We start from the raw sequence: 21,138 nt of genomic DNA, 5'->3' as shown, positions 1-21,138 counted from the left end.
GGCTCCCTGCTGAGCAGACAGCCAGACGCAGGGATGGATCCCAGGACTCCGAGATCACAACCTGAGCTGAAGGCAGAGCCTAACCCACTGAGCCACCCAGGCGCCCCTTCTTATGTGATTTTATTGACTGACATCCATCTTCCCTACTGCACTACTCATATACTCCATAACTGAAGCACCTGTCTGACTTTTTACTCATCATTTTATCTCTACCCAGCAAATAACAGCCCCTAGTAAATAATGAATAAATAAATGAATGAAATGTAGAATTCTGAGCTAAAGCAGGTATCATCTTCATAGCACTGGCTGCCCGTTGCAGACATCAAATATTTAAAAGCAAAATGTACGGAAGACAAGTCATTAACTGGGGCTCCTCTGGCCATCAGCTTAACCTGAGAGACACGCTTACTGTCTTATTCTGACGGAGTACCAGTGTCTCCCCATACTGGCATATTCGATTGCACTTTTAGTCCCTCCTCACCTACATTACTTCCTAATGGATTACAAGAAGCTGTGAAGAAGGGTGATCACACTTTTCAAAATGCGAAATTAGAGAATCGGCTCCATCTTGGTCGCTAGTCCGATCCTGGTCAACTGACAAGTCCTTGTGGGGCTTCAGGCAGTAGCTTTACTTCGTGTCATCAGATCGGCGTGAGAGCTGGACGGTCAAAGCTATTGAAAACAGCGCTGACGGCCGGAGAAGTAGCAAACGGCCTCACTGAGCAGCCCCGAGCTGACACAGTTGCGACTCGGTAAGCAGTTTTAAGGACCGTCCGTTGGTGACGGTATTTGCTTCCCAGACAACTGCAATGAGAAAAGTCTTAGGGCCTGCTGGGGGGTGCTGCCTGGCCACGGGAGGCGTGCAGTCGCGTGGAACTGTCACAACCGAGCAAGGCGGCCTCTGGCCGTCCCTGACAGCCCAGGGTAAGGAAGTACCTGCAGCGCGCGGCCCTACAGCGGCCCCGGCCCCCGGGACTCAGGAGGCCCGAGCGCCGCGGCCTCGGTTTTCCCGTCTGCAAACCAGGAGCACATGGGAACAGGTGCACATGGGAAGGCTGAGCCTGGCACAGGGCCGCGGCCGGGACCCGCCTCGCTCGCACGTGCTCCCCGCCCCGGCTGGCCCCGCACTCACCCGGCTCCGCGCCCTTCGGGTCCCGCAGCTGAGCCTTGAAGCGCACGCCCGTGAGCTCTTCGGAGCGGGCCCGCTTGGCTGCGCCCAAGCGGGGACCCGCGCCGTCCTGGCCTCTCGGGGCCTTCCTCTTGGGGACCCCCATGGCCGAGAGCGCAACGGCGCACCGGGATCCACACACACCGCGACCCGGCAAGGGACGCGCGGAAACCGATGCAGCGCCTCCCGGGGTCCCTGTCCACACGTGCGCCGGAAGAGGCGGGCCTTACGAGGGGGGGACGGTGTCAGGGGCGGGGATGCAAGGGCCGGGACAGGCGGAAGGGGCGGGTACTGGGGCGGGGCGGGGCGGGTACTGGGGCGGGGAGGGGCGGGTACTGGGGCGGGGAGGGGCGGGGCCTGAGGGAAAGCCGGAAGCGGGTTCGCTGTAAAGGAGGTGAAGGTGACGCAGCCTCTGAGCTCCCAGTTTTCTCCAGTTTCTGGAGTCTCCGCCGGCTGGCTCGCTTCCTAGGACGGGCGGACACCCCCTGGCACTCCCACCCGGCCGCGGTGAGGAGGAGCCTCCAGCCCCCGCAGCCCCCCGAGGGTTCTCGGCAGGTAGAGCCCCGGGGGGCCCTCCATTCCCCGAGGGCGAGAGCTCCCGGGCGTCGCGGCTGCACACCAGGACCAGTTCTTGACCCGAGGGCGCCCTGACGCTGCCGGCACAAACACTTGCTTGACACGCAGTGGGTTTGGATGCTTTGCCCATGTGAGGCCCTGCGAGTTGGCCGGGAGGGTGGATGCCCCTGGCTAGGTACCGGGCGGTCTTGGGCGGAAGATCCTCCCTCGCGCACCCGGGCGGAGGGCCGTGCGGGTGCCCCTAACTCCGACCGCGCCCTGTGTCGCAGCCCGAACCAGATGGGTTTATGGTGCGGTGCAGCCCCACAATGGCCTCCATCCCAGTCTTCCTCAAATGAGTGGGAGGACGTGAACCCTTCCGGCAAGCAGGTGCGGGGGACGCTTAACTTCTGGAAAACCCTTCTTGGACAGGACAGCGGCTTCCACATCCAAGTTCCCATCCTTGAAGTGGAGCGGGCAGATCCAGCCCTACCTAGTCTCCGGGGCTGTCCCCCGGCGCCCCACCCCCGCCCTAGCTGAGAAAGTGATGCGGTGTATGAAAAACTGCTTTGATGGGAAATAAAGCCCCGTGTTTTGTCAGCTGTCGATGACTTGAGAGCCGTATTAAATGCTTTGCGATAAAATAGAGGTTTAAATGAATGAGTAAAAACAGACTGGTCCATTTCTTAATATGGTTTCATCAATACTTGGTTATGTGTTTAAATAAATCATGAACCAGCTCATTAATTGAGTGACTTGGTGATTCCTGGAATTCTCCGTGAGGTTGTCTCCTAGTCTGAGGTAATAGGGTCCTGTGTTCTATAAACAGATGTGTAATGAACATCCGTTAGTGTGGCCTGCTGCGGCCAGTTGGGATTTAGAATCTCTAACAGAAAAAGCCCCCGTGTTGACCCTGAACCTCAGAGCCCACAAGGTGAGGGAACCCGTGGAAATGCCTGTGTTGTGGGCAAGTCAGATGGAGTCCGAATGGCAGATTTGAGCTGATGTGGCGGTATTAAGAGACAACGATATGCTCAAAATTCAAGCTGTAAAGGGCAACACTCTAATCAATAAAGAGAGACTTAACTCTTAATTGTCTGCATTGGTGCTCTTCTGTGGTTACTTGCCAACCACCAACTTTGTTTGCAACCAGGGTGACCCAAAGAGGCAGCAGGGAAAGAGATAAAACAATCAGAAGCCCTATATTCAGTTTCTGCCTGTGTGACCTTGGGCAAATCATCGTCTCTCTTTACAAAGACTAAAAGAGGGTGAGGGAGCGTGCCAGTATTACCCAGCTAATAATTGTTGGAAACACTCATCCAGTTTATCCTAACTCCAGTTACTCTCCTCAGTTTAAAAGCAAAAAAAAAAAAAAAGGTTGTCCCAGTCCAATCCAGCCTTATCCAGAGATATGCCTAGTGAGGCATGGCTCAGGAACGTGGCTAGATGCTTCAGACCAGCCTGATGTTGTGAATTATTGCCACCAGTTAGCTAACCCCACTCGTTCAGATACCAGGCTTACCGAACAACCTCCAGGTAGTGACATGGCTTTCTGTATTGAAGGCCTGCATGGAAAGAAAGGGCATTACTTGCCCCAAAGAACATTCTAGTCTACTGATGATAAACACCACTGTTGTCATGAGGTACTAGGCTGGTATCTACTCAGGACTCTTTGCACTTGCTGTTTTCCCTTAAACTCTGCCCGGACCTCACATGACTCATACTTTCATCTCATGTGGGCTCTTCCTACCCATGTCTCCCCTTCTTCTTATCCTCTTCTGTTTTCCTTTATTACCTTTAATACCAGCGGTGATCTTAGATATTCACTTGTTTGTCAAGCTCCTTTATTAAAGCATACACTCTATAATGGCACAAAACAAAGTTCTGTGTGCTACTCTCACTACCTAGGACAGATGTGGTACATCATAAGGTTCAATAAATATTTATTGAATAAGTAAATGTCTTGGTTAATGTTCAGCCTATTCTAAAAGTTTGTCTCTTTGATCAAAAAGCCTCAGGCTGTAGGATTTTGAGTCTACAACCTTGTGAACTGGGCCCTGGACTGTAGTGAATTAGCCAGTGGAAGCGTCCGACCTCTAACAGCCAACCAATTCATCTCTAGTCACAACACTTCTTACTCACAACTGGTGTGTGTGTGTGTGTGTGTGTGTGTGTGTGTCTTCTATTTCAATCTTAGAAGTTTAATTTCAAATTCTGGAAAGGGGTAAAAGGAGAAACTGAATCAGAGCCCCTATCAAGTTCATATTAAAGCATGTTTATTGCAGACACTCAGAAGGTGAGCAGTAGACATTGCTGTACACAAGAAAAAGTTATCAAGATAGCTTACCCTGTATTATTTCATCTGGCTAAAAGCTTGCTAATGCATTCACATAGAGAGGAGAGATATGGAACTTCTTTATTCTGATGCAAGTTTTTCTCTCTTTGGTGATGAGTGTTTTGGTGCAGTCCTTATTGACATCAAGACAGTTCCATCATCGGCTTGCTTAGCAGTGAGCAAAATGAAGTATTTTTTCAAAGACAGCCACTTTGTCTCAGGTGAAGGACACTGTGTACATAAGCTAGAAAAGGTAAGTAAACCTAGAGTTTCTCAATTCAAGTCAACAAAACACCAATATCCACCAATATTTGCTGTGTGCTTTGCACTATACAACCAGCTGTAATAGATTGAAAAAAAAAAAAGTGTAACACAGTATACCTACCCCCAAGGGACTTAAAGTATCACCGAGAACATGACAACATCTGGTAAGTTCAACAGCAATAAAGAATTCAGCCATGAGCCCAAGATGATATATTCAAGAGCCTTCTGCTAATTGCAAATGAATTATTTGACAAATAGACACGTCACATTAGTATGATCCAGGTTTTATCACTGGGGGCATCTTACTGAAATGACAATGAAGCAGAGAAGAAAACAGAAGCATAAAATTTGCCTTCTTTTCTTCTCTAAAGCAAAATTGAAGAAAAGTAGAAGATGTTGCCTTCTTGTCCAATATGGTATAAATAAGCTCGTCTTGATAAAAAACTGATATATATGAAGTTTGTCTTCTTGAATCTCCCAAGTCCAGTCTCTGCTTGCCTGCTTCCCCATGCCTGTATGCCCAGCACCTTCTTGCTGCTTGCCCCCCCCCCCAGTCTTCCTAAAGCCCCAGCTGCAGCAGCTCGCCCATAGGTCATCTCCTTGGAAAACGCCCCTCTCTAGTATTCCTTTTTTCGGCTCCCTCCCTGTGCTAGTCCACCTTCATCCCTGTCCTTCCTCCATAACCTTTTCCCTAGAAAAGTATCTCTAGCCAACCACCGGAAAACAGAGAAATCTGATACATTCACCATTAAAAGTTGGAGAATAATAGCGATTTGTAGCCAACTTGGGAAAATATTTTTATACTTTAAAAGAGGACACCTGGAGATCTCAACCTCCAAAACGAATTGCTAGTAGTTGTGACATTGACTGGGAATGCGAGTGGAGTTGGGGAGACAGGAAGAGGGCATGGGCCAGGAGGAGAGGAGCTTCTGACCCTGGTGCATGAATTTGCGTGTGAACTCCAGCCGTCATCCCATATGTTACATTTTGTAATTGGGGGACATGACTCCGTTTTTAAAAATAGACTTCCAAATCCATTTAGGAAAGAGGCACTGATTCTACCAGGACGATACATACAATAGTCAAGTCCTCAATAAATATGTTGGTGACAAGGGTCTTAGACCAGACCACTCAAAGTACTAGGTTATTGAATTAACAGCCCTATTCTTCGAACAGCAAAATGTAGCAAAATTCATACCCAATTTAGACGGTAAAATATCAAATGATAAACTTTAAAGATATTATGAAAACCAGCCTACCTGTATCATTACACAGAAATATGAGAAAATATAGAAAATTTGAATCACAACACACTCAAATTGATAGGTAGTAATAGAACTTTATATCTACAGAGAATATGTGTTATTTTGAAATAATATGGAAGTCATAAAAATTGACCACATTCTAGGCTAAAAAGGAGGTCCCAATAAACTAAAAAAAAAAAAAAAAAAAATCAACATTTACAGACCATGTCCTCTGAACACCAAGCACTAAAATGTAACCTCGATAATAAGAAGATAGGTTTTTTAAAACCCCATAAGGCTGGGGGTGTGGGAGGGAACTTTTACTAAGTAATCCTTGGGAAGCATATGAGAAGTTATGAAAGATTTGGAATGTAGCAAAATGAAAACTTTATACATCAAAGTCTGTGGGGCATAGTGCTAGAAGGAAAATTTATAGCTTAAAATACTTTTATCAGAAATCAAGAACAATTGGAAACAAATGAGCTAATAATTAATAATGCATGTTCAGATCAAGAACTTTTTCCAAGAACTGGAAAAAGTAGAACAGAAACAAGCCAAAGAAATAAGAAGGGAAAAGAAGCAAAAACAAGGAGGGAAATTGATTACAAAGAGAATGAAAAAACAACAGTAACAACAACAGCTAAAGAATATCCAGACTCCAAAAGCCGTTCATTCTTGTGTTTTTTTTTAAGTTTTTAATCTATCTATTTATTTATTTATTTGACAGACAGAGATCACAAGGAGGCAGAAAGGCAGGCAGAGAGTGAGAGAGAGGAGGAAGCAGGCTCCCTGCGAGCAGAGAGCTTGACTCGAGGCTCGATCCCAGGACCCTGGGACCACGACCTGAGTGGAAGGCAGAAGCTTTAACCCACTGAACCACCCAGCCACCCAGGTGCCCCTGTTCTTGTTTTTTAGGTTAAGTAAACAAACCCATGGGAGGATTTTAAATAATAAAAAAATTATAAACAACTATTCTCAAAAACTTTCAAAACAAAAAGGAACAGATATATTTCTGGAAAAGGTCAAAAATACCAAAATTGGCACAAAAGGCACCAGAAAGTTTCAATAGAATTAATTAAACTAAATTAAATGACATTAAATAAAGGAAAATGATATTAAATAAAATGAATAAATAAATAAAAGAATTAAATTAAATTAAATGACATTGAATAAAATCACATGATAATCTAATTTTTCTCAAGGTACAGAAGATTTTTCAGGTAAATGGTAGCAATCTTTTAGGAAACAGATAATCTCTATTTTACTCAGTTTGGTCCATAAAACAAGAGAGAAGGAAAGCATCCTAACATCTTGTATAAGGCTAATACAACTTAAATGCAAAACTAGCTAAAGATAATACAAAGTAAGAAAATGATGGGCTTATTTCCCTTAGGGACATAAATGTGTGTAAATAAAATATTAGCTAACTGGAACCAACCCTGTTCTTAAAAACAACAAGAAATACAAGGATGGCTCTATGTCATTTACCACATTAATGAATTAAGGCAGAAAAGCCAATTATTATCTCAATAGATGGAAAAAACATTTGAGCATTTGAGGAGTGCCTGGGTGGCTCAGTCGGTTAGGCATCTGCCTTCGGCTCAGGTCATGATCCTGGGGTCCTGAGATTGAGCCCTGTGCCGGGCTCCCCACTCATTGACGAGACTGCTTCTCCCTCTCCCTCTTTCCCTACCTCCCACTTCCCACTCGTGTTCTCTCTTTCTCTGAAATAACTAAATAAAATCTTTTAAAAAATACATTTGAAAAAAATCTCTATGATTTTTAAAATCCCCATAAAACTAGGAATAGAAAAATCTTCCTTAACTTGATAATCACTGTATGTACAGTAAGCCTGCAGCAACCATCATGTGTAATAGAAAAACTGTTGGTACACTTGAACTGTGACCGAGAACAATAGAAAAGACAGGGATGCCCATGATCTGTGCTGCTATCTATTACTAAAGGTCTTGGGTAATGAGATGAGGTAAGAACAACCACAAAAATATGAAAGAATTAACAGAGATAAAACTGTCATCTACTTAGAAAATTCAACAGAAACACTAACTAGAATTGCACAAGGTTGTCAGAAGTGAGATCAAATTACCACCTCAGTGTCATCCCCTCTATTTTAGCAATAGCTATTGAAAAGTATAGTAGATGAATCACTAAACTCTACCTCTGAAACTAATAAGACACTACATGCGAATTAATTGAATTTAAATGACAAATAAATGAAAATGCTCTTAAAAAAAAAAACTAGTAGAAAACAGGACACCATTCACATAGAGGGCAAAAACCATGGAATTATCTCAGAATTAAACTAAAAAATACCACACAGCATGGTCAAGGAGAACACTGTGAAAGACTATCTAACCGAATGAAGAGCCATATTATGTTTATAGAAGAATGTCTTCACGTTATAAATCTTCAACTCTTCCTAAATCAAGCTATAAAACCTCTGCCATTTCAGTCAAAATTAAGAAACTCAAAAAATCCTGATAACTTTGTATGGAGAAATAAAATCATTGTGAATGATTAAGTCGAAAAGAATAATAGGGTCTTCCTTATCATGCACGAAGGTTTTAATGATCAAGGTTTTAATGATCAAATTACACTGGTGATGGTAAGAGACCTGACAAATAGCCCAGGGGAACAGAAGACAGACTCAAAGAGCCATGTTATGGCAGTATAGATTAACAACTCCCAGACTGCTTTATGCACAACCTGGGGTTGAACAAATACGTAAATGGACGAGGGATAATGCAGGCCAGGCTTCCCACCATTGGAGAGGAAAGTTACATACAACCAGGAAGGCTGGGGTAGAAAGAACCCTGTGGGACTGGATTGGAACTAGAGACATCAGTATGACCTCATGTTTAGCTGAGTATGAACAGAGATGGATAGATACAGATGTACGTGAACACATGTATTCTACCTCGGTTGGTTGGTACATATGCATACATTTCTTAGCTCTCTTTACTGATGGGACCTAAATGTAGGGGCACTCCAGTAGTAATTACCACACCTGGTGCCCAGATCTTGTTTTTTGTTTTTGTTTTTGTTTTAAAGATTTTATTTATTTTTGCAAGAGAGAGAAGGAGAGGGAGGGTGCACACATGTGCACATGCACGCGCATGAGGGGGAGAGGCAGAGGGAGAAGCAGATACCTTTCACCCCCTACCCCAGCATTGAGCAGGGAGCCTGACATGGGACTGGATTCCAGGACCCCAGGATCACGACCTGAGCCAAAGGCAGATGCTCAACCGACTGAGCCACCCAGGTGCCCCTGATCTTGGTTTTTAATATCATTAGCAAATAAAAGGAACCAGGACTCCCTGGAGAAGTGGTTGATTCTATGGCTGGGAGAGAGAGCACATGAAATGAGCCTGGAGCATCTCATAGCATCATAAAGTACAAAACACGGGAGAAAAAAATGGAGGGGAGGGAAGGAATAAATCAAAGGGACACAGGAACCAACCTGAAATAATTCCTAGTGGAATAATCTAAGTGACAAAATAATGAACATAGTATTAGATTATTGTCTATGGTATAAAACAACTATACCTAAGTCTATACTGATATAAAAAATGATCGAATAAAGAAATGGGGGAGAAAATCTTCCTTACAAAGTAAGTTTCCTTACAAATCCTTCTTACAAAAATAATCCAAATAATATGTGTAGGTATTCCCTGCTCCAAGAAAGGGAGCTTAATTCATACACACAGCCCCACCAGTGGAGACTTAGTGCATAACTCCCAAAGATTAGATTAGGATAGAGGGAAATTGGTGAGTCATAGTGGAGAAACATGGCCAACACTACCTTAACTGAGTGGTCAAGTTTAACATCACCAGTGATAAGTTCCATTGCTATCATGTACCCTTGATGTGATAAATGAGAAGGACATCACCTTTGTAGTATCCTTTCCCCAAACCCTTAACCTCAGCCCAATCACACGAAAGATGTCAGACAAACCCAAATTGAAGGACAGTCTAAAAAAATACATCACCTCTACCTTAAAACTGTCAAGATCATGACAAACAAAGAAAGACTTGGAAACTGTCACAGATCAGTTAAGACAGGGGAGACATGACAATACAAAGCACTTCGATACCCTGGACTGGATCCTGGAACAGAAAAAGGACCTCAGGGCAAAAGCTGGTGAACTGCGAATCCAGCCTGGGCTTTACTTAGTAACAGAGTACCAGTGAGATTTCTTAGTTTTAACAAATGTACCATATGAGCATGCAAAGTACAGATATTACAGGAAACTGGGTGATGATGTACAGAATCCTTCTCTTTTTTACTTTTTTGTAAGTCTGGAATATTCCATCCTAAAAAGTTTATTTGAAATGAAGATCTCTGCCTATATAGCAACTTGACGCACAAGAAACATGGCACTGCTATTTTGCGATGGGTTTGCCATCAGAACATGGGTGTTGTGAAAACCACTGCTGAAGCTAAGCCAGATGGGACAGGAAAGGTTCCTATCAACACCATCATCACTAGACACATAGATCAGGCAAGTCCACCCTACCAGTCATCTGATCGACATGTGAGGTAGGATCCACAAGAGAAGCATTGAAGAATTAAAGAGAGGCTTCTGAGATGGGAAAGGGGCCCTTCAAGGATGCCCTGGGGCTTGGGTATGCTTAAAGTTGAACAATAAGCTGGTATCACCATTGATATCTCTCCGTGGAAATTGGAGACCAGCAAGTATTACGTGACCAGCATTGATGCCCCAGGACATGGAGGCTTTATCAAAAACGTGATCATAGCACCTCTCAAGCTGACTGTACTGTCCTAATTGTTGCTGCTGGCGTCGGTGACTTTGAAGCAGGTATCTCCGAGAATGGGCAGACCCAGGAGAATACCCTCTGGCTCGTACACTGGGCATGAAACAACTAATTACTGATATTAACAAGAGGAATTTCTTCAGCCAGAAGAGGTATGTGGAAATCGTTAAGGAAGTCAGCACCTACATTTTAAAAAGTTGGCTACAACCCCGACACAGTAGCATTTTGTGCCAATTTCTGGTTGGAATGGTGACAACGTGCTGGAGCGAAGTGCTGGCACGCCTTGGTTCGAGGGATGGAAAGTCACCCGTAAAGATTGCAATGCCAGTGGGACCATGCTACATGAAAATCCGCATGACATTCTGCCACGTCTCATCCAACCGGCAAGCCCTTTGGTCTGGCCCTCTGGGACATCCACAAAATTAGAGGTATTGGTGCTGTCCCTGTGGGCCAAGTGGCACCTGGTGTTCTCAGACCTGGCGTCATGGTCACCTTTGCTCCAGTCAACATTATAACTGAAGTCAAGCGTGTTGAAATGTACCATGAAGTCCTGAGAGACTCTCCAGCTTTTCCCGGGGACACCGTGGGCTTCAATGCCAAGAATGCCCCCGTCAAAAATGTTCATCATGGTAACCTGTCTGGTGAGAGCAAAAATGACCCACCAAGGTAAGCAGCTGGTTGCATGGTTCAGGGGATTATCCAGAACCATCCAGACCAAATCAGTGCTGGCTATGCACCTGTGCTGGATTCTCACACAGCTCACACTGCTTGCCAAGTGTGCTGGGCTGAAAGAGATTGATTGCTGTCAGAGTGGGTGCGGGGCGGGCAGGGTGGCAAGCTGGAAGATGGCCCCACTTTCTCGGAATCTGGTGATGCAGCCATTGTTAATATAGTTGCTGACAAACCCATGTGGGTTGAGCATTTCTCTGACTATCCTCCTCTGTGTTATTTTGCTGTTCCTGACGTGAGACAGAGAGTTGTTGTGGGTGTCATAGGAGCAGTGGCCAAGAAGGCTACAGGAACTGGTTAAGGTCACCAAGTCTGCCTAGAACACTCGGGAGGCTAAATAAATACTATCCCCGAATACTTACACAGCACTGCCCCACCCCTGTTCTAGTCAGTGGCGGAAGAACGGTCTCAATTAGCCATTTAAATTTAATTGTAGAAGACTGTTTAGTGATAATAATGGACCATAAAACCTCTAGAAGGAAGGGAGACTGTTTTGTGGACTGTGTGTGTGTGTATGAGAGAGAGAGTGGGAGAAGGAGAGGGAGTTTTAAGTAGTTTTTACAATCACTACTTTTTTTTTTTTTTTTTTTTAAGATTTCACCTATTTGTTTGACACAGAGAGAGAGAGAGCACAAGTAGGCAGAGTGGCAGGCAGAGGGCAAGGGAGAAGCAAGCTCCTCACTGGGCAGGGAGCCTGATGCTGGGATCATGACTTGAGCCAAAGGCAGACACTTAATCGACTGAGTTACTCATGAACCCCTAGAATCAGCTCTCTTTAATGGAAACAACTGGACCAAAAATCTGTCACAGAATAAGGGGCACCAAAAAGCAAAAGGAAAAAGATGCTGCGGTAGATTGCAGAATATGGCCACAAATCTCTCCCGGCCTGGTATGTATGCCCTTAGCAATGTGACTTTGTGCTTCCTCCCTCAGGAGGTGGAGGCATTTCTTCACATGCCCAGCAGGCTTCGGGATTTTGAAGTCTCCCAGCAGCTCAGTGCTGCAACACTGTCATCTCCTCCGCTCACACCCCCTCTCAGAGCATCCCTGGCTTGCTGGTTTAAATTGTGACAATGTTGCCCATTGGCATTATTTCCTTTACTGTCATTGGTCTTTATGTTTCAGTTTACCTCTTTTTGCATTTGTTAACACTGAATTACATCCCCAATGCCATTTAGGGATGTAATGTCATCCTCATTCCTGGATCACTAATTTCCAACCTAACTGTATTTTCAGAGGGGCTTATTTTGGGCACCCAGAGTGCAGGAAGATGGATAGAATGACAAGCTAGTCACCATGAGTGCTCTGAAGATACCTATAGTGGGTCATGGTGATTCACGTGGACGGAGAAGGGCAGATGCTGAAAGATTAGGGAGAAGAACCATGGCAACCCATGAAGAAAGAACATTCTAGGTAGGAGCTACAGAAAATGCAAAGGCCCTGAGGCGGGAGGGTGATCAGAGAGCTCCAGAAACAGCACAGGGGCTGGTGTGCGTGCAATCAAGGTCAGCTGGAGAGTCAGGTGGGAACCACTCATGGAACCCTTGAACTAGCAAGGGGAGGTCTTCACTGTATTTGAATCCTCTGGGTTTGCAGTTCCCAAACTGGGGTTCCAAAGGACTGAGAACGCCACAGGAGACTCACGAGTTGGAATATTTTTATAAGTTAAAGAAGTACAGCAATTCCTGACATCTGTTGCAAACTACTAACTCAAGGTAGCTCATGGTTTCAACATTAGGCTGTATTGCTTGTTTCCAAAATTCCTCAGAGACTTAGGCTCTCTCTAAACCCCTCCCAACTTGCAAGTATATCATGGGCCACTCCGCATGACCCCAGTGCAGCTCTTTCTGCCCGCAGGTCCTGTCCCCATGCTTTCATAAAACCATCTTTTTGCATCAAAGACGTCTCAAGAATTCTTCCTGGCTGTCAGCTTCAAACCCTAACATCTCTCCTACACCAGTTACATAAGAATACATTTAAAATACTTCCTTTCAGTAAACACGTATTGTCTCCCAAACAATAAATTGTTGGAGCATAAATACTTTTATTGAGTTTGGCTCTAGCTATTTAATCAACAGAGCAGTTCAGGCTTTTGTTCTTGTTTTTGTTTTGACACAGGGGTTCTGTGAAAAACCAATGAGGCATTAAGGGCACCATGAGCCAAGTTCTGCGACCTCTGCTCTGTGTCCTTAATCGGAACTCACTTTTGTTGATCCTGCATTCCTAACAACGGACTTTGAATTATTTTTTCCCTTTTGGTACACTCTCTCTTGGGAATGACCATTTAAATTAAAAAAAAATTTTTTTGGCGTACACCTGTATTCATAGCGACATTATTCGCCATAGCCAAGAGATGAAAGGGACCCAAGTGTCCATGGATAGACGGTGGGATAAACAAAATGTGATATATCCACTCAGTAGAATATCGTTCAACATCAGGAAGGAGGGACATTCTGACACCTGCTACGGCATAGCTGAATGTTGAGGACACTATTCTAAGTGAAATAAGCCAGTTACAAAAGGACAAATATTGTATGATTCCACTCATGGGAGGTACCGAGAGTCGACAAAGTCATAGACACGGAAGGTAGACTGGTGGTTACCGGGGACCGAGCGGAGGGGAAATGGGGGGTTAGTGCTTAACGTGTTTTTGAGGATGACAAAGTTCTGGAGGTGGGTGGACGGAATGGTTGCATAACCATACAGGTGTGCTGAAGACCACTTAAGTCTGTGCTTAAAAATGGCTAGAATGGTAAATTTGACCTTATACATATTTGACCACAATAAAAAATTATTTTTGAAATTCATGGGCTCCTGTCACCATTACTGACCTAAGTTGAGATTCTCACCTACAGAGGGCGCCATTTGATAGATCCTCGGGGCATCTCCTGGCCTGGTGTGCAGGAGCTGGACCTTGGGAAGCCGTAGTGTTTCCCTTCCCCAGCGCCTCTGCAACACTCCTGGGTCCCCCAGCCGAGCGCTCACCTTCCTGAGGTTTTTGCTGAAGGGTTTTTACCGCTGCTGACCAAAGGGAAACCATCTGGGCATGTGCGTGACCATTCCCTTTTCTTCTTTAGGAGAGAGACGAAGTCCCTAGAGGGGGGTAAGGTAATGCATACATACAACGGGCGGAATGTTACTCGGCCTTGAAAAAGAAGGAGACTCTGACACGTGCCACAACACGGATGCATCTTGAGGACGTTATGCTACGTGAAACAGGCCAGCCACAAAAGGACAGCTACACGGACACGTAAGGTAGTCAAACTCATAAAGACAGAAAGTAGAATAGTGTTCGTGAGGTCCTGGAAGGAGGGGTGACTGGACAGCTCGTGTTTCAGTTTTGCAAGATGAAAAAGTTCTGGAGGTTGGCGTCGGGTTTGGCTGCCATTTTGGAGGAAAGCCAGGTGTCAAGAACTCGGGTGTATCACCGTGGGTTGGGGGACAGGGACCATTCTGGGCAGAGGGAGAGGGGGAGGAGGTGAGCCAGCTCTGAGGAGACTGACAAAGTGGAAAAGAGGTGGGGAGAAAAGAAGAATATTCAAGAACCAGGATCAGAGACGATGTTCTAGCCAGTTCACAGGAGAAAGAAAACAAAATATGGTATTAAAACCCATTCCAGTGTCCCACGAGGGGACCAGGGCCACTGTCATTGAGATGGATACGTTGGAAACTACTTTCATCCTTACCTAAGAAAGGAAAGTGTATTTGGTCACAGGGACAGTCCCAGTGGTTCAAATGGAAATCAAACACTGTCTTAGGCTTAATAAAAATAATACACTAACTCTCCCATGAAATGGCTATATTTATTTTCATGGCTCCCACCGATGAGGCTTCTACTCTGACTAGTCTTTTGGCTATATTAGCTCTAAACGGCACCACTCTCCACACATAAGAGCAGGGATTCGAACAGCTGTGCCTGAGGTCAGACCGTGGGACCCATACAACTAGCCTTTGCCCTACGCTCTGCCAGCCTGCAGGGCAAGCTTGGTTTTCAGAGCTATGCATGCTTCTTTCCAACATAGTACAGAGCTTCCTTCCATCAGCATGCTTTCCTTTCTGATAGCAGAGCTCTGGGTAGGAAGGGCGCCTGGGGCCCCCAGGGAAGGGACGAGAAGACAAGAGGGTGGGGAGGAGGGTGGGGGTCTCTGGTGCAAACTCGCGTCTCTCTCAGGCAGACCCAGCTTCCTGCAGTGTCTGCTGAAGGCAGCAGGGAGCAACCTTAGAGCTTCTGTGGGGACCCAGCACCTTCTAGTCTTAAGACGGAAGCGTGTGCTCGCTTTCAGAAACAGAGCTCTGGGAATTTTCACTCTCGAATCTCCCATGGCTCAGAACTCAGTCATTCCCTGTGATCCCAGAACCCCCAGAAGCCTTGCTTGCATTGCATTCTTCTTTTAGAAAGAGAAAAATATGGTTGGCATTGAAACAGACTGGTAGTCTATACAGAAATGAATGAAACAATGCATTTGAGAAAACATCAAGGAAGGTCAAGGACTCATATAGATTTAGCCCAATTTCCTGAAATCCTACATCTAATTGAAATAGGTCATGGACTTTTGGAGCCCAAAACGGACTTTACAGCCCACGTTTTTCATTTTGCATGTGCGGAAACTGAGGGCAGGGAGGTCAAATGCTTCTGCGTGTGGCAGAGTGGACACTATTGCTGTTGATGCCTTTGACCTTGGACGGACTGCCGTACAGACATCAGTCGGCATATTCTTAAAGTCCTCTTTCCATAGCCTTCAGGGCCAACATCCCCCACACAACCTTCCTAGTGCCTCCCCAGCCTTCAGTCCTCAGTGAGCAGGCTCTTTGCTTTTGATGTCGCTCTTTGGTGCCAGCTCTATAAACAAACCACCGTTTGTTGCTTTCTAAAAATAAGCCTTTTTAGCTCTGGACAACATTCGGCTTCACTCTCATGGGCTGAAAGGTTGGTTTCTTTGAGGCTGACAAACGGTGACTTGTGTCTTCTGAGAATGGCAGCCGCCTGTCTTCGCTGAAAGGCCAGAACTTTACCTTGATGGCGTAGGAGACAGAGGTGAGGTGCAGGGCTGGAGTCCGAGCACGCAGCACAAAACACAGCCTCCAATACAGGCTTGGCTCTGCGGAAAGGGAAGGAGTCAGGGTCTCAAAAATGGAGGCGAAGAGGCAGGTCCCTTAGAGCTGGAAAGAACGGACAGGATTGCTTCAAAAGAGGACGGGGGAGGGGGAAAAGCATGGGATCAACCATGTCCTGCAAAGGATGTCTCTTAACACAGAATGGGGGTGGCCAGTACAGAGGCACTTCTCACACCTGTGTGCAAGGACCACACAATGGTGCCACCCCACAGAAAAGAACGCTTTTACTCCATACCAGCAGCCAACCCGGATTTCTTTGTCTGCGTTGTTTAAGAAAGCTTCAGATTCTGCCCCAAATGATGTGCAGGAGTTCGTGTGGTCAGTTTCCACGTCTGAGGTCTAGAGACAATCGTAGCATCACGGCCAGCTTCACGGGGACTTGAGCTTTGCCGTTGCTCCAGACCACATGCTCGAAGAGCCCACTCTTGGCTCACAGGCTCTGCCGTCGCTCTCTTGAAATTCTTCATAATTTTTGGACAAGAAACCCCAAGTTTTTATGTTGCACTAGGCCAGCGAGAATGATGGAGCTGGATCCTAGGTAGTACCTGTCTCAAAGGGCCGCTGCGAGGAGTGACATTTCAGGAGCCCTCTTGCCAGACTTGGTGGGAAAGGTCATTCCTCTTCTGGACTCCACACTTCCAAGTCCCTTGGGTCCCCAACAAAGGAAAACCACTTACTGCCTATGCCCTCATTCCTCCCTCTCTAAATATTATAGTCAAACACCTCAACTCTGCGGCACCATAAAAACTCTATGGACAGGAAATGACCTACAGGAAATGAATACTACATTATAAATTTTCTGAAGTTGTAAAAACCTATAGAATTTGCCATTTTAAGGGTACAATTCAGTGGTGTTAATTACTTTCACCATGTTGGGCAACCATCTCCACTATCTATTTCCAGAACTTTTTCATTACCACAAACAACAGCTCTGGACCCATTAGGCACTAATTCTCCATTCTCCCTTCTTTTAGTAACCTCCAATTCACTTTTTATTTCCATGAATTTGCCTTTTCTAGATAGTTCATGTAAGTGGAATCATACGTGTTTATCATCTTGTGTCTGGCTTGTCCCACCTTGTACAATGTTTGGAGGAATCAGAAATCATTCCTCTTTATGGCTGAATGCTAGTCCACATTTTGTTCATCTACTCATCTGCCAATGGGTACTGGGGTTGCTTCTACCTTTGGGCTCTTGTGGAAAAAGCTGCAGAAAATATTGTGTGACAAGTATCTGTTTGAGTCCCTGCTTTCACTTCTTTTGGGGATAAAATCCTGGGCCCATATTTGACCCCTCCAGTCCAGGGACACTCAGCGGCCAGGCCAGTCTTTCACCAACACACACCTGATCGCCTCACTCACCTCCTAACAACCTTTTGGTGGCTTAGCATAAAGATAGGAACGCTCCCAAGGACTTAGGGTAAGGATGCAAGTGCTCACCGAAGTCTCTGGATCCCTGAGCGCTGGCTGCCAACTTCTCCACCTCAGCATGTCCCGCCCTTTGATTTCTGCCCTGCCTGCTCTAGACTTCTTTTTTATTTTAAGTAGGCTCCAAAGCAGGGCTTGAACTCAAGACCCTGAGATGGAGACCTGAGCTGAGATCAAGAGTCAGATGCTTAAACAGACTGAGACACCCAGGTGCCCCACAGGTGCCTTTCTCTACAATGTTCACCCTCCCAAACCCCTAGGTTTGGCTAGCTTTTTCTTGGCAAACTGTTCCCATCTTTCCTATCCATCTTGCCTTGGAAACAAAACAAAATAACAAATGAACAAACTAAAAATCAGAAACAGACTCATAAATACGGAGAACAAATTCGTGGTGGCCGGAAGAGAGGGGGCTGAGAGGATGAGGGAAGTAGGTGAAGGGGATTAAAAGGTACAAACTTGGGATGACTGGGGGGCTCAGTCAGCAAGGTGTCTGCCTTCAGTTCAGGTCACGATCCCTGGAACCTGGGATGGAGTCTCACAGTGGGCTCCTTGCTCAGCGGGGAGCCTGCTTCTCCCTCTGCCGGCTGCTCCCCCGGCTTGTGTGTTCTCTCTCTCTCTCTCTCTGACAAATAAATAAGTAAAATCTTATTTTAAAAGATTTTATTTATTTATTTGACAGACAGAGATCACAAGTAGGCAGAGGCAGGCTAAGAGAGAGAGGGTATCAGGGCAGGGAGCCCTATGCGGGGCTCGATACCAGGACCCTGAGATCATGACCTGAGCTGAAAGCAGAGGCTTAACCCACTGAGCCACCCAGGTGCCCCTTTTAAAAAATAAATAAAAGGTATAGACTTCCAGTTATAAAATAAATCAGTCATGGAGATGAAAAGGACAGTATGGGGAATATAGTCAATAATACTGTGACCACATGTGGTAACAGATGGGACTATACTTATTGTGACAAGCATTTGGTAATTCAGAGAATTGTCCCATCGCTATGTTGTGCACCTGAAAATAACAAAACATAGTATGTCAACTATAAGCCAATAAAACAATTTTTACTATCACTCAGCTCCCCCTCTCTTCTGCTCTGTGTCCCCTTTTAGTTTATGATTCTCCAGTCACTGTCCTCCTGTCTGTATTAATGACTAATATTTTTAAAAAGATTTTATTTATTTGACAGAGAGAGATAGCGAGAGAGAGAGAGAGAACACAAGCAGGGGGAGAGGGAGAGAGAGAAGCAGGCTTCCCGCTGAGCAGTGAGCACAAGTAGGCAGAGAGGCAGGCAGAGAGAGAGAGGAGGAAACAGGCTCCCCACTGAGCAGGGAGCCTGATGCGGGGCTCAATCCCAGGACCCTGGGATCATGACTTGAGCTGGAGGCAGAGGCTTAACGACTGAGCCACCCAGGTGCCCAATAATGACTAATATTGACCAAGCATTTACCAGCTTCAGACCCTGTCCTACCCAGGTCACGTGTATTAACTAATTAAAGGGTCGCAAGCCTGAGACTTTATAGAGAAGGAAACCATGGGTGTGCACGGTCAGCAACAGAGCCCACACTGGCGCCTGGAAACAAGTTCATGCCTACACAACCTTAGCAGGAGGCCCCCTCCGGCCCCCAACCATGTGGGAGCCAGTTTCCCTGACTGCACAAGCCCCCACATCCCCTAGCACTTACCAGTTCATACTGAAACCAGACAAGTGAATGGCTGGGACCCCAGCTACACCCGGGACCCGAGTTTTGAGCAAACAATACTTACTTACTCAGTGGCTCCTAGTGCTAGGCATCCTTACCTACATTCCCAGCCTCAGTTTCCCCAACCTAGAAAGTGCATACTAATACTTATGTCCAAAAGTTATTAAGAAGGTTGAGGGTTTTTTTTTTTTTAAGATTAAAAAATTAATATTCTCTACACCCAACATGGGGCGGGAATTCACAACCTGGAAATCAAGAGTTGCACGTTCTACCAGCTGAGCCGGCCAGGCACCCGGAGAAGGTTGAGTATTTTTTTTTTTTTAAAGATTTTACCTATTTATTAGACAGAGAGAGATCATAAGTAGGCAGAGAGGCAAGCAGAGAGAGAGAGGAGGAAGCAGGCTCCCCGCTGCGCAGAGAGCCCGACGCGGGGCTTGATCCCAGGACCCTGAGATCACGACCCGAGCCGAAGGCAGCGGCCCAACCCACTGAGCCACCCAGGCGCCCCAAGTATTTTTTTTTTTTTAAAGATTTTATTTATTTGACAGACAGAGATCACAAGTAGGCAGAGAAGCAGGCAGAGAGAGAGTGGGAAGCAGGATCCCTGCTTAGCAGAGAGCCGGCTGCAGGGCTCAATCCCAGGACCCTGAGATCATGACCTGAGCCAAAGGAAGAGGCTTAACCCACTGCGTCACCCAAGCGCCCCAAGCTTGAGTATTTTAACACAGATTCTAAATCACTGTGCCCGGTAGAATGGGTCCCACTGAACAAGGACTGAGGTTTAGCCCTTGCCACACCACCTGCAGACTGGGAGGAAGGGGACAGAAATACCAGTTCCTCCGACGGAGCGCCTGCTGCCGCACTGTGGGGTTCCAAGCGATCCAGCCCTCCTGGATCCTTGCGGCGCATCTCCTCGACGTCCCCACAGGTAGATCGGCGCGTCCGGGTTTTCCTGTCCCCAAGCCTCCCGGCCGCCGCACTGTGCGGCGCTGGCAGTGCCGTTGGGAGCCGGCTGGGGCAGTGCGCCTGGTCCCGCCCTTGGGCCTCATTATCTACGTTTCCGCGTCAGGCCCGCCGAGGACTTGGCAGGGCCTCCCCGCGGTGTTCGGGAACACTTTGTGCCGAGCGCCCGCCGGCCCAGCCCTCCTCCCTGCCGCCGGCGCCGCCCGGCCGGGACGCTCGCGCAGTCCGCGGGGTTTGGGTCGCTGGGGCCCCCAGGTTCCCGCACCCCCGGGCTCAGCTACGAGCCCCCACGCGCTCCCACGCATTTGTCCTCTGTGTCCCCGAGCCCCGGCCACGTAGTCCGCTCCTCGCCCACGGGCTGGGCCTAGGTCACACCGCGCGTAATTGAGAGGTTTAGAAAGATGCGGTGGCCCATTTTAAAACAAAGCCCAATTATTAGCGCTCGGTGCTATTTATGCCGGGCCAGTGTCAAATCCTCCGAGCGCTGCCGGACAACCAGTACCCAAAGGAAACGTAGGAAGAGAAAGAAGAAAGAAACCGGCCCTGGAGCCATCTGACCCGCTTTGGAATCCCCCTCCCCAAACCCTTCTCCTTCCCGTCCTGGCTGCGTTAGCTTGGGCAAAGCTCGGGGCCTCAGTCTCTTCCTCCGTGAAATGGGGTAACTGCGTGCTTGGTGATTCTACACGAGGAGCGACGCAGGTCGCAGGGACGTCAGTGCTGGGGTCCTACACCTCCAGGACCCCACCTTCCCACGGCCCCTACCTCCGCCCGGCCCCGGGGGCTCTTGGGCTCAACGCGCGGCGCTGGCTCCAAAGTGCGTCACGGGCACCGGCCGCGCTCCTCCCGC

At 46.8% G+C, this 21,138-nt stretch overlaps 1 protein-coding gene and 2 long non-coding RNA genes across 7 annotated transcripts in view; 1 reads left to right on the top strand and 2 right to left on the bottom strand.

The window, feature by feature from the left end:
* Positions 1-1,405, bottom strand: part of URB1 (URB1 ribosome biogenesis homolog) — a 68,354-nt gene extending 66,949 nt beyond the window's left edge. The window contains exon 1 of the mRNA XM_082686294.1: positions 1,133-1,405. Within this exon, the coding sequence (XP_082542420.1) occupies positions 1,133-1,274 (142 nt within the window). The 5' untranslated portion in view covers positions 1,275-1,405. The remainder of the gene's footprint in view (positions 1-1,132) is intronic.
* A 124-nt stretch (positions 1,406-1,529) lies between these two features.
* LOC309841153 lies at positions 1,530-2,383 on the top strand. The gene is made up of 2 exons (XR_014298978.1): positions 1,530-1,874; positions 2,156-2,383. It is a non-coding gene; the product is annotated as an uncharacterized lncRNA (long non-coding RNA).
* A 1,594-nt stretch (positions 2,384-3,977) lies between these two features.
* LOC309861310 lies at positions 3,978-21,062 on the bottom strand. 5 transcript variants are annotated; one of them, XR_014309855.1, is made up of 5 exons: positions 20,160-21,062; positions 16,103-16,188; positions 14,075-14,182; positions 4,444-4,627; positions 3,978-4,302 (listed from the first exon to the last, which is right to left on the bottom strand). It is a non-coding gene; the product is annotated as an uncharacterized lncRNA (long non-coding RNA). The 5 variants fall into 5 exon arrangements; XR_014309859.1 differs by having other exon boundaries at positions 20,129-20,214; XR_014309856.1 differs by lacking the exon at positions 14,075-14,182.
* Positions 21,063-21,138: the final 76 nt, after the last annotated feature.

This window comes from Mustela nivalis (assembly GCF_964662115.1).
Source record: "Mustela nivalis genome assembly, chromosome: 1".
Lineage (NCBI taxonomy): Eukaryota > Metazoa > Chordata > Mammalia > Carnivora > Mustelidae > Mustela > Mustela nivalis.
Note: the sequence above shows the minus strand (reverse complement) of the source record. Positions and strands in the feature narration are given on the sequence as shown.